At 41.6% G+C, this 11,873-nt stretch overlaps 2 protein-coding genes across 2 annotated transcripts; both read left to right on the top strand.

Annotated features, from left to right (window-relative positions):
• The first annotated feature begins 983 nt into the window (after window positions 1-983).
• On the top strand, window positions 984-7,656 carry ubqln4 (ubiquilin 4). The gene is made up of 11 exons (XM_068728576.1): window positions 984-1,160; window positions 2,727-2,878; window positions 2,994-3,142; window positions 3,248-3,510; window positions 3,676-3,834; window positions 4,004-4,226; window positions 4,342-4,481; window positions 5,078-5,161; window positions 5,561-5,676; window positions 5,752-6,046; window positions 6,147-7,656. The coding sequence occupies exons 1-11, from the start codon at window positions 1,017-1,019 to the stop codon at window positions 6,297-6,299; spliced, it is 1,878 nt and encodes a 625-aa protein (XP_068584677.1). The 5' UTR covers window positions 984-1,016; the 3' UTR covers window positions 6,300-7,656.
• Window positions 7,657-8,596: 940 nt separating this feature from the next.
• Window positions 8,597-10,926, top strand: LOC137886179 (ras-related protein Rab-25-like). The gene is made up of 5 exons (XM_068728500.1): window positions 8,597-8,847; window positions 9,312-9,507; window positions 9,790-9,983; window positions 10,158-10,238; window positions 10,324-10,926. Exons 1-5 carry the CDS (start codon window positions 8,811-8,813, stop codon window positions 10,449-10,451), a joined length of 636 nt encoding a protein of 211 aa, XP_068584601.1. The 5' UTR covers window positions 8,597-8,810; the 3' UTR covers window positions 10,452-10,926.
• The last annotated feature ends 947 nt before the right edge of the window (window positions 10,927-11,873 follow it).

The following is an 11,873-nucleotide window of genomic DNA, read 5'->3' as shown; positions in this document are numbered from 1 at the left end:
TGTGTTACTACGATTTATTGGTTGATCAAAACTAAACCTGTAATTTCATATGAACTAGACATTCACTGTTAGCATTCACTCAACAGATGCAGACACAGAATGATGTGATACTTGTCACAAATTGATCAAAATGTAAAAAGAGGACATTTTGTCTCCTCTGATTCAGTAAGAGCTATGAGTGTGGAAATGATAGATCAACACTGGATATTAATCATATGCCCTCTGTTTTTTTTCATACTTGCTCACGGATAAATTGGATATTCAAGTTGTAACATAGCATGACAGAGTGCTGCATTTTTAAATTTCAAATGTAAACAGACCTTGGACTGAACATATGCTCTGAGTCCTGATTGTTGAGCGTATAATACTTTTAATTTGTTTTAATTCACATTATTTTCATACATAAAATATATGGTAAGAGCACATTTTACCATTTAGATCTGTTGCACTTCCTGAGGTTTCCTACACCCCCACACCCCCACCCACACACACACACACACACACACACACACACACACACACACACACACACACACGAAAGGTTTTTTAGGGGTGTTCATTCTTATCTGAATTGAGGATGTTGTATGGTGTACAGATTGTAAAGTTCCTTGAGGCAAATTTGTGATATTGGGCTATATAAGTAAAATTTACTTCACTTTACTTTGAGGCCTCAAGTAATGATTATTTTCCTTATCGATAAATCTGTCAATTATATTTTTGATTAAGTAATTAATCAAAAAATTAGTATATTAAGTTCTGAAAATGGCCATGACAATATTCAAGACCACCTGATCATGATCTGCCTGACATGACCTAACAGGCGGCTTCTTTATGAAACATTACAACACTGTATCAACAAAATATAATTCAGGAGGACAACACATTTTCCGTCTCGTGCTTAAGACGACCAGGCAGCAGACATGAGCACTCCTGAGATTCGTTCTGGAAAAAGTGTTTGACCTTTTATGACCCGGAAGCTGACGCCAGACCCGAGCTGTTCCATCGGCGGAATAAAGATGGCTGACCAAGGCGCCGCAGATCCTGGTAATAACAACAATAATAAACCTGAATCATCGGAGGGAACTATTATTAAGGTCACGGTAAAAACCCCTAAAGACAAAGAAGAAATCGCCATCGCAGAAGATGCGTCTGTCACTCAGGTTCGTCAATTTTCGCATGTGGGGAGCTGCTTGTGCGGTTCAGCTCTAACGTCATGCCCCTGCCCACAACTTCAGCTAGGAAGCTAGTTAGCCGTGGTAGCATTCGTCGTCACTCTTACCGGCTAACTGATAGTGTGTGAAATCAAAGAGGTTGTGTGTAGTGGAAGTATTACTGCTTGGTTAAATAACTGGTCGGTGTTATTAACGTTATTGACATCTAAAAGAGAGATACAACCACGTTCATATTTGAAATGGCTAACCGGCTAGCCAGCTAACGGTTAACAGTTAGCTAGCTTAGTTAGCTAACTCTGCTTGCAAGCTAAGCCAACGTTAGCTTACTAAACTGTAGCCAAACAAGTGTCAGCTGACAGGTTGCGTTCAAACAATAATGGCCTGGAACCTTGGAAGTGGTTTTAGATGGAGGATGGGTTGAATCGCTTTCATTTCCTATTTCAGCTCGAGGGCGTTGAAAGATGCTAAAGCTTGCTATCACTCTAGAACATTCTCACTGCTGCCACTGAGTCATTCAGCTTTCTAGGGAATATACAGGATCCCCAGAGCTAGTGTTGGCTTGGCGACGTGTTGCAGTGAAACCATGCAATCCATGTATGTTCATGTGGTAGCCATTTTTGTTTGGTTGTGTGTGTGTTTCATGGTTATATATTTACATGTGTTTCATGTTGAAACATTGGACTTAGATCCCTCACTTCCAAGTGTGTGTTGCCATCTTTATCTAACGTTACATGTGGCTTTATGTTTTCATATACGAAATATATTTTGTATTATTTGAGACGCGCATTATGTTTACAGTGCTGTGAAATTGTTAAAGATGAGGACTTGTGCGAATAACGTCATTCTTTGTTCTTTTTACTTACTTGGATCCTTATCAGCTGCTACAAAGTGGGTGCTAGTCGTCCAAAGGTTCGCACAAAACAAAAACCTCTGTTAAAAATTACATATCAATGATGCCAGAGAGACACAAATTAAAAAAGCCCTGAACAGCTTCAACTAATACAAAGATAAGAACACTAATGTGACATTTATCCTCTTCCGTTTAAGTGACTTTTTGAAAGAAATTTTACTTTTGATCTTGTGTTGGTTGGTGGATCTATCTCATCTGTTTCAGCTATCAAAATTCATATAAATGTTACAACTTTATTATGTGGTCATATCGTCACTACACATAATTCATTGGAATACAGTGTTCCCTTAAAATACCCTTTTATTCACTGTGAAAATTAACGTGACAAGACGGCTGCTTCCTTCAGGATTGGACTGTTTTCTGGGCAAATTGTGCTTTACACAATAGTCAAAGAGTAACTGTGATTTGGCAGATTTGGAGTGTTTAGACCACTGCTAATAGGATAAGTATAGAGGACTTTCTTGGAAATTGGAATTTAAGGCCTGAATGTTGCAACAGAACGTAATCAGATTTGAGCAGCTCTAATGACATTGAACCATCTTATTCTTGATATTATCCGTTTCATTTCCTTTTTCTTTCTGACCTTCTTTCCCTCCTGTCCCATTTTCAATCTAATTTCTGTTCATTTCTTGCTGTCCTTTTAGTTTAAAGAAGAGATCTCGAGGCGGTTCAAAGCCAAACAGGACCAGTTGGTTCTGATTTTTGCAGGGAAGATCTTGAAGGATGGCGACAGCCTCAGCCAACACGGCATCAAGGATGGCCTGACGGTTCACCTGGTCATAAAGACAGCACACAAGTACGTCTAAATTATCATTCAAGCAAATTTGTGTTTAACTGTGTCAATAATGTGTAAATACTATCAGCTCACATAAGTACTGACTTTCTCATACACTTACAAATGATCTCTGTAGGGCAGGAGATGGCGGTAGCACCTCAGCCTCCAGCTCAACCTCCACTCAAGCAGGCAATACCTCCACCTCTAGTCCAGGTACAACCCCCTCCTCCACAGCAGGCTCTACTGGCACTGCCGCACCACCCACACAGACGCCCAACATACTGAGTGAGTCCACTTGTGTGTAACTATTAACATTCAAACACCCATTATTAGTTCAGCTCCACAAAGATAATGTTCATAACCATCACTCACCCATTTGGCATCCCTCAGCTGGCTTCGGCGACCTGGGCGGTCTGGCTGGACTGGGCATGGGCTCGGCTAACTTCATGGAGCTGCAGCAGCAGATGCAGAGGCAGCTCATGTCCAACCCAGAGATGCTGTCTCAGATCATGGAGAACCCGTTGGTGCAGAACATGATGTCCAACCCAGACCTGATGAGACAGATGATCATGGCCAACCCTCAGATGCAACAGCTAATGGAACGCAACCCTGAGATCTCCCACATGCTCAACAACCCCGAGCTTATGAGACAGGTAAAGGAAATGGAGAGGGGCTGAATGGCACTTAGATAGTGGGCACTTGCATGACTACAGTAGTTTCCCACTGCATTTTGCACTGTTTATTTAGGTTTTTACTTCCTCTGTTTAAAATAAACTACAGCTGACTTGCATCCCCTCTCCTTTTATCTCAACTCCCAGACCATGGAGCTCGCCAGGAACCCGGCCATGATGCAGGAAATGATGCGAAACCAGGACCGGGCTCTGAGCAACTTGGAGAGCATCCCAGGAGGTTACAATGCCTTGCGGAGGATGTACACAGACATCCAGGAACCCATGTTCAGCGCTGCCAGGGAACAGGTATCTGGGAGGGATTGTTTCTGATCAAATCCTTGTTTGTTAGCGCTGTGTTAATCCTCTTTGGCATTTGCTTTCACACTTTTTACAACCTTTGTCTGGCTTTACTTGCCAGCTTTATGTGGCTAGCTAGTTTTGTGTTTTCAAATGTGTCCAATCTCTTTCTCTGTAGTTTGGTAGCAACCCATTCTCAGCTCTAGGTGGGAACTCTGAGTCTGGTGCCCAGCCATCACGGACAGAGAACCGGGAGCCCCTGCCCAATCCATGGGGCGCACCTAATTCCTCTAACCCCTCTGAGAGTGGTGGGGCCCCCACAGGAAGCACGAGCACCACTGGAGGCACCAACCCCAGTGTGTCCAACCCTCTGGGCATCAATCCTGGCAGTCTGGGCAATGGTAAGACGGGACAGGTTGTGGTTCTCAATACGCCTGCTTGCTAAGTAGTTTATTTACTCAGCTGTACGTATATGAATATACATAAATAAACTCCTTTCTTTTCTGTGTGTTGCAGGGATGTTTAACAGCCCAGGCATGCAGAGTTTACTGCAGCAGATCTCGGAAAACCCTCAGCTGATGCAGAACATGCTGTCTGCTCCATATATGCGCAGTATGATGCAGTCACTGTCTCAAAACCCAGAGTTGGCCTCCCAGGTATGAAAAAGAAAGTCGTGTGCACACAGATACTGTACAGAAAACACAGACAGGATGTAGTCATATTAAAGTACAAATCCTGGTTATTTAGATTCAAAGCTCGCTTTAGAACTCATTGTTATTCAGATTGTGTACCACATATTGAATCGATTTATTATGTTGAACTCTGCAGTTTGTAATGAAATGTCAATAGGGTCTAGCCTGTTGTGCATTAGGCAAATAAGCCCAGCTAGTTATGGCATACTCAACAGAGGGGATTGTCTGTTAAGCTCATTTGCAGCAAACTGTAAGAAAGAATCAACAACACACAGCTCTGACTTGTTGGGTTCTAACAAACAATGCTGACTTTACACCAAACCAGAAAATCCTTACAGTAGTGCTACACAAACAGAAATACGGGGAAGTCCCAGGCTGTTATTATTTTTGTTATTCAACATTTTATCAGCTACGGTGCTGATACATATAAAATGTAAACATCAACTCAGATGTGGAATGATGTATTACCATCTCTCTCTCTCTCTCTCTCTCTCTCTCTCTCTCTCTCTCTCTCTCTCTCTCTCTCTCTCTCTCTCTCTCTCTCTCTCTCTCTCTCTCAGGTTTTGATGAATAACCCCTTGTTTGCTGGAAACCCACAGCTGCAGGACCAGTTCAGATCTCAGTTGCCCATTTTTCTGCAGCAGGTACCACACGCATTTTAGTTCTTTTACCAAGTCAGACAGAACAGTCCTCGTGAAATGAAATACAGAACGGCACTGATTGGCCCATTGGGGGACATATACTCCATTAACAAGCTTTGGTATAGGTCATCTAAAACCTGGCACAGATATTTATCTGCACATGTTGAACATTTTTCCCTTGAGAAATTACAGATATTGGCCATATGTTTTTGTTAAGATTTGACCAGTTAAGAATTGTTTTTCTTTTGATAAGCTGCAAGTCATTTTCTCATAAACGGGGATCAAAATTCCATCCAGATTTCCATCCACTTGGCTTATGTGTGCCCTTTTTGTCTTTAGCTGCAATAACTGCCTGGTTGAAAGTTTGGTAAAGTCATTGCTACACTCTCTGTTTGGTCACAGATGCAGAACCCAGAATCCCTGTCAGTGATGACCAATCCCCGCGCCATGCAAGCTCTAATGCAGATCCAACAGGGTCTACAGACACTGCAGACAGAAGCACCAGGCCTTATGCCCAGGTATGCTCTAACAGACAGATATACACATATTGCTTTTTCTGGTACATTTTTTCCAACTCTTCTGTTTTTTCCTAGTTTGATGACAGGTGGAGTTCCTGGTGGAGTTCCTGGTGGAGTTCCTGGTGGAGTTCCTGTTGGAATTCCTGGTCTAATTCCTGGTCTAATTCCTGGTGTAGTACCTGGTGGATCTCCTGGAGGAGTTCCTGGTGGAGTTCCTGGTGGAATTCCTGGCATACCCACAGGTGGGGGCCTGCCAACAGAGAACCCGGCCTCCTCACCAAGCAGTGCAGGAACAAACGCCGCCCAGCAGCAGCTGATGCAACAGATGCTCCAGATGTTTGCTGGAGCAGGTGGAGGAGGAAGTGCAACGGTACACAGATACATGCACGAATATTACATCTTTCACACCTGTATGATTATTTTTTTTTTTAGAATTCCATTAATTTATTCTGTTTAATTTGTCCCTGTAGACCCAGACCCCAGAAGTGCGGTTCCAGTCCCAGTTGGATCAGCTGAGCGCCATGGGCTTCATCAACCGCGAGGCCAACCTTCAGGCCCTCATTGCTACTGGAGGAGACATCAATGCCGCTATCGAGAGACTGCTGGGCTCACAGCCCTCGTAAAGACATACAGTACATACTGACACACAGACACGTGCATACATACACACCTAACTCATAAACACACCCAGCATCTACAGAGAACCAAGAGAAATTTGAGTGTATTGTCCCAAACTTTCCAGAAGACACTTGGCAGGATCTGTTAGACCCTCATTCTACATCTGTTCTACGATCATTCCCTAGTCCCCATACTTTTTGGCGTCATCCAACCAGATCTTTGTCACAGAGTGCTGCTGTAGAGCCGGACTGAAACACTCTCATCTTGAGGGGCTTTCTGGTGCAGAGAAAGGAGCGAAAACCTCTCCTGAAAAGGGACTCCCAACCATTTCTTCATTCACCGTTTTCTTCACATAAAACTGGAGTCGAGTGTTGCAGACATTTACATAATACAGATTAAACCCATGTGATGTGATTGGCTGTTGGCTCTGTTTTACACATGGCCGTTGTCAGGCAGTTTGTTAGCATTTAACTAGCAAATCAGTACATGAACATTTTCTGGTATACTGACAGTAAACCTGAACACCAACAGGAAGACACTTTGTCCATACAGACGTTCAACCCCATTCCTCCCTAAAACCCCATTCTCGAGATTCTACATAAATAGCTGTTTTTGCCCAACAACTTTCACTATTTATTGCAAGTGCTTAATAAAATGACGCCCTCCACACTTACCGTAACTTGTAATTTGTCATTCCAGATAAAAGTGCCCACTCACAGGTGCACAGTGTCTTTTCCTTCTGAGGCACCACTGCTGTGCCTTCTGTCCTTCCCTGCCCTATAAGAGCATTGTCGGCAATGACGCCCCCCCATCCAGTGGGTTAATTAGAAACCCCCAATAAATTCCACACAGCATCATCCGTGACTGTAACCATAATCAAATGTCACATTGCAGCAGCTCCGAAGCAGAGGACGCTGTTAGAATGAAAATGAATGAAACAAACAAACAAGCTTTCCTTTCCTTTTAATCTGATTCTTCTTTTTTCATTATATTTTTCTTTTTTTTGAGGTGCAGTTAGTACCTAGAAATCTTTATGATTTGTCTCGTATAAAATAAACATTGAAATCAAGTAAGTAAAAAAATAAATGAATAAATAATGGGAAGGCTTTACAAACCATTATGGTGTGGTGGCACCATACATTTCTAAAATCAAATTCTAGGTTGTCTTTTTTTTTTTTTTTTTTTTTTTTTTTTTGTGAAAAATCTCAGCATTGTAGTTGTGGTAACCATGGCAACTGCTTCTATAGCTTTGCTTTGTCTGTGACCTCAGCTGGAAAAAAAAAAACCATCTCACAATTGAACATGTTGAAACTAACTTTTAACAGTACTGTACTAAAGAAGAATAAAACATGGTCAAAAACAGTCTACGCCCTGTGTCAGGTGATTACAGCCTTGTGAAGACAACATTCGTTAACGTTAATATAAAGTTACTCAATTTATGATCTGCTTCTGTTGTTTAATTTGCAAGTAACCTGTGTTTGGGTAACAAATGTTCCCACTGAGAGGTAAGTGGGCAGTTTAGTTGCATATGGGTAACACTTCATTTACAGATAATCATATTTCCCAATTTTTTCATATAAGGAACTGATATGTCTCCCTAAATTCAAATCAGGTCTCTGTAAATTTGATTTACATAGCCCAATATGACAAATTTGCCTCAAGTAGTTTTAGAATCCATACAGCATACCGCACCATCTATCCTTAGATCCTTAGATATAGGTATCCATTAGGTAAATCTGTAGAACATGCACAAATGTAATATTCTAATGAATATTTACTTTGGTTTAAATAGACAAGTTCTTTTAATGGAATTTCTCACAGCCTCAGAATTTTGTCTTCAGTAAAGGTTAGGTAATTATGTATGGACCTGTAAAATATAGCGTTACCCAATTTTGTATTGTCATAGTCAATATAACCATGACATAGTATCTTAACCTTGAAAACCCTTTACCATGTGAGCCTAAACTCTGAGTTTGCTGGTTGCCACGTATTCATAATGCTTTTAGGTTGTGTTCCTCATGTACAATCAAAATAATAAATGAAAATTGGTGCCACAGGCCAAATCAAATCTCTCCCCACATCCCTGTAGGCATCAGACATGAGGCAAAGTGTCATTGTGTACTGGTAAACAGATCCACCTGTTGGGTAAGGTTTATTGTCATACAAATGAATGGATGGGTGGAGTCTCTTCCTGATTACTACCTGCCAGTGGTTCTACCTGTTCCACCTGCTCTCCTCCCTCCTCAGCCCTCCCTTGGGTGTCAGCTGATGAGGGATCGGCAGGCCACTGGATTGCCTGTCCGTCTGTCCTCAGTCATGAGCTACAACCTATCCACAGATAAAGAAGGAAGCAGGTAGGAGCAGCTGAACCTGCTCTCTTTTCTCTCCTCTGTTTCTAACCGGAGTGAGTTTGTTATCGGTTTTTCCGTGTCTTCTCTACTTTGGTAACAAATATTGAAAGTGGCTTCAGGATATTTAATAAGTGAAACAGGAAAGCCTTTGCCACTACATGCAGCATGGGGTCTGATGAGTCATACAATTTTGTCTTCAAAGGTGAGTAATGTTTACTTAAGCTGTGATTACTTCTGTAGAAGTTGTCGAGGGACTAGAGAGAATGAAGTAAAGCAGGAGGTGATGGCTGTCTGTTCATTTGGATGTAAATGATTTGTCCTCTGACCTACTAAAGAAACTAGTTCTCTTACATTTCCTGTTTACTAAGAGACTTTCCTGTGCTGTGTGTATTTAAACCGTCTGTGATTTTCAATTCCATTCATTCCAACGTAAAGTCAGCCTCCGTCTGCCACGTTGGTGTGATGTCACAGTGTCTTGTGAGGGTGACAGCAAGTCTACATGTGTTAGATGAGATAATGTGATATCTGATTCATCACAGGAAGTTGTGGTTTTGACCAATTAACATAGGTGTTTTGGACTTCATGTGTCAAAAAAACTAATGTGTTAATCAGATAAAGTATTTATAATGAATTATTTTCAGATTTTCCTGTCTATGCTTGTTTAAGTGGTTTTGATAGGGGAGTCTGGCGTAGGAAAGAGCAACCTTCTGTCTCGCTTCACTAAGAATGAGTTCAATCATGACAGTCGTACTACCATCGGCGTCGAGTTCAGCACGCGGACTGTTCAGCTGGACAACTACACCATCAAAGCCCAAATCTGGGACACAGCTGGGCTGGAGCGCTACAGAGCTATCACCTCAGCGTGGGTACACGCACGCACACACACACACACGCACATGCACGCGCACACACACACGCGCACACACACACACACACACACACACACACACACACACGTAATAAAGACATAATGAAGAGGTTAGAATCCTCACATCAGTGTTTGCTCACACGTGCCAATTAAAGTAACACTGATTGCATGCAATTAATAGTTGCACCTCCTTCACACACGTAGCCATTACCACACAGCTTCCAGTTTGATTAAGAAGATGCAACTCATAACTGTTTGCTCTCTCTCACCTCTCAGGTATTACAGGGGAGCAGTTGGAGCACTGTTGGTTTATGATATTAGCAAGCACCTGACTTATGAGAGTGCAGATCGATGGTTGAAAGAGCTGTTCGACCATGCAGACCCTCACATCGTGGTCATGCTGGTGGGAAACAAGAGAGACCTGGATACCCTCAGGACCGTGCCAACAGAGGAGGGCAAGGATTTTGCAGGTCGGTTAGGAACCGGTTATATGACTGGGTTTTTATAATACCGTATCTGAAGGTTTCTTGTGATAATTGAGTGTATTTAATACTCAGTAATGTCAATATTGCACCTTCAATATGTCTGTGTTTGTTGATAGTGCTCTTTGCTTTCCTTGCTTTCCCCCCCTTGGATCAACCCAGAGAAGAGAGGTATCATGTTCATGGAGACGTCAGCGTTGGACTCCACCAATGTCGAAGTTGCTTTCAATGAAGTCCTCTTAGGTACGTTCAGTCAGTGTGTCATCGGTACGTCCTCTTTGAATGACTTACTGATGCAAACCTGGCATTTTTGCTTCATTGTTTCCAGCGATTCATAAGAAGGTGGCCAGCAGGGAGGTGACCCGCGGCTCCATTTGTGCTGTAACCATCTCCAGCCCCATCGGACGCAACAGCGAGGCACAGGGGGAGCGTAGAAACTGCTGCAAGAGCTCCTAACAGACTGCTGCCCTGTAAAGACCTGTTCTGCCCAAGTGAAAACAACTTGGGTTTCACAAGCTTGACTGTCGCTGAAACTTAAGCATGACATCATTCACATCCAATTTGAAGAGCGAGGTACCTGCTTAACACTTGAGCAGTCAATGTACAAACCTCTTTAAATATAAAAAGTCAAAAACAATAAATTAAGATATGGATTTTGAGAAAATCTATATTTTATATGCTATATTTCTTGTGGTGGCTAATGGGTGTGTTTTACTAGAGATAGATGTGCAATTTTTCTTATCCTCATGTTTTAAAAAGACGTAAAGCTCTATTGCTTTTACGAAGCAATGCTTTGGGATTCACTTGGAATAAATTATTTACGGCATTCTATCTATGTGTAATTACCACACAAAGTCATGACTTCATTATCTTCATTAGACATGTTTTCTAAACTAGAGGAGGGAATAGGAGAGAGGGCTGATCTGAGATAAAGAGTTGTGGAAGAAAAACTCAAAACCTTTTAATAAAAGTAGTGATATCCCCAATGTAAAACAACACTGTTATCAGTAAGTTGCATTAGTAAAAGTGCAGAAGTTTAATCAACAAAATATAGTCTAATAAAACTATTGTATATAATACAGTATATTACAGGGATGTTATTATTGATGCATTAACATGTAAGCAGTGTTTAATGTTGAGGCTGATGAGATGAAGCAAACTTTAACTAATTTATATGCTGTTGGGTAGTTCAATCTATAAAAATGCATAATATGTGTGTCTGAAATCTGGAACAGCTACTAGAGATGTCAAATAAATGGTGCGGGGTACTGAATTGTACTTAAGTAGAAATATAACGTAGTGTACTAGTACCTCAAAATTGTATATTACTTGACTAAATTTACAAAATTGCTTTCCACCACTGGATAGAATATCTGTCAGTTGTAGTTGTAGACATGGGCCTGTTGGGGGTTGCTCATAGACATTGCTTCATATTAAGGGGCCACATTGAAAAACAACTGTGAACACTAATCTAGTGAGTTGAAGGTTTGTCTCTCATCAGCCTGTAGATGGCAGTGCTGCTGCTGCATGTTGAATTTATAGCATCAGTGCTGTTTTGTGCAGTGCTTTTGTTCCCTCGCTCATTTCCTTATTAATTCCAGCACGACTCGTACCGCCATCTAATCCAACTGTTCATTTCATTAATGATCATAATATTAAGCTCATGTGGCGCTGCAGTGTTGTCACCATGGTAGCAACCTCTAATGCCCTCTCGACAAGCTAATCAGCGTGCCCATGAAGGAGGGAATTAATTTACACTTTTCCCGCATATAATACATTTATTCACAGATCGAATTGTTATATGTTGTACAGACTATGGATGTAATTGGACAGGCTCATATGGCACGACTGAGAGAATATAAATCTACAGCAGTGGTA

This window comes from Cebidichthys violaceus, unplaced genomic scaffold (assembly GCF_023349555.1).
Source record: "Cebidichthys violaceus isolate CVI_PGR_0920_01 unplaced genomic scaffold, fCebVio1.0.p SCAF_42, whole genome shotgun sequence".
In the NCBI taxonomy this organism is placed as follows: Eukaryota; Metazoa; Chordata; class Actinopteri; order Perciformes; family Stichaeidae; genus Cebidichthys; species Cebidichthys violaceus.
This window is presented reverse-complemented; position numbering and strand designations above follow the sequence as displayed.

Coding starts and splice junctions, on each gene's coding strand:
- ubqln4 (XM_068728576.1), top strand. CDS start 1,017: ATGGCTGACCAAGGCGCCGCAGATCCTGGTAATAACAACAATAATAAA. Junction 1,161..2,726: donor AAGATGCGTCTGTCACTCAG/GTTCGTCAATTT, acceptor CTGTCCTTTTAG/TTTAAAGAAGAGATCTCGAG. Junction 3,511..3,675: donor ACCCCGAGCTTATGAGACAG/GTAAAGGAAATG, acceptor CTCAACTCCCAG/ACCATGGAGCTCGCCAGGAA.
- LOC137886179 (XM_068728500.1), top strand. CDS start 8,811: ATGGGGTCTGATGAGTCATACAATTTTGTCTTCAAAG. Junction 8,848..9,311: donor ATACAATTTTGTCTTCAAAG/GTGAGTAATGTT, acceptor TGCTTGTTTAAG/TGGTTTTGATAGGGGAGTCT. Junction 10,239..10,323: donor TTTCAATGAAGTCCTCTTAG/GTACGTTCAGTC, acceptor CATTGTTTCCAG/CGATTCATAAGAAGGTGGCC.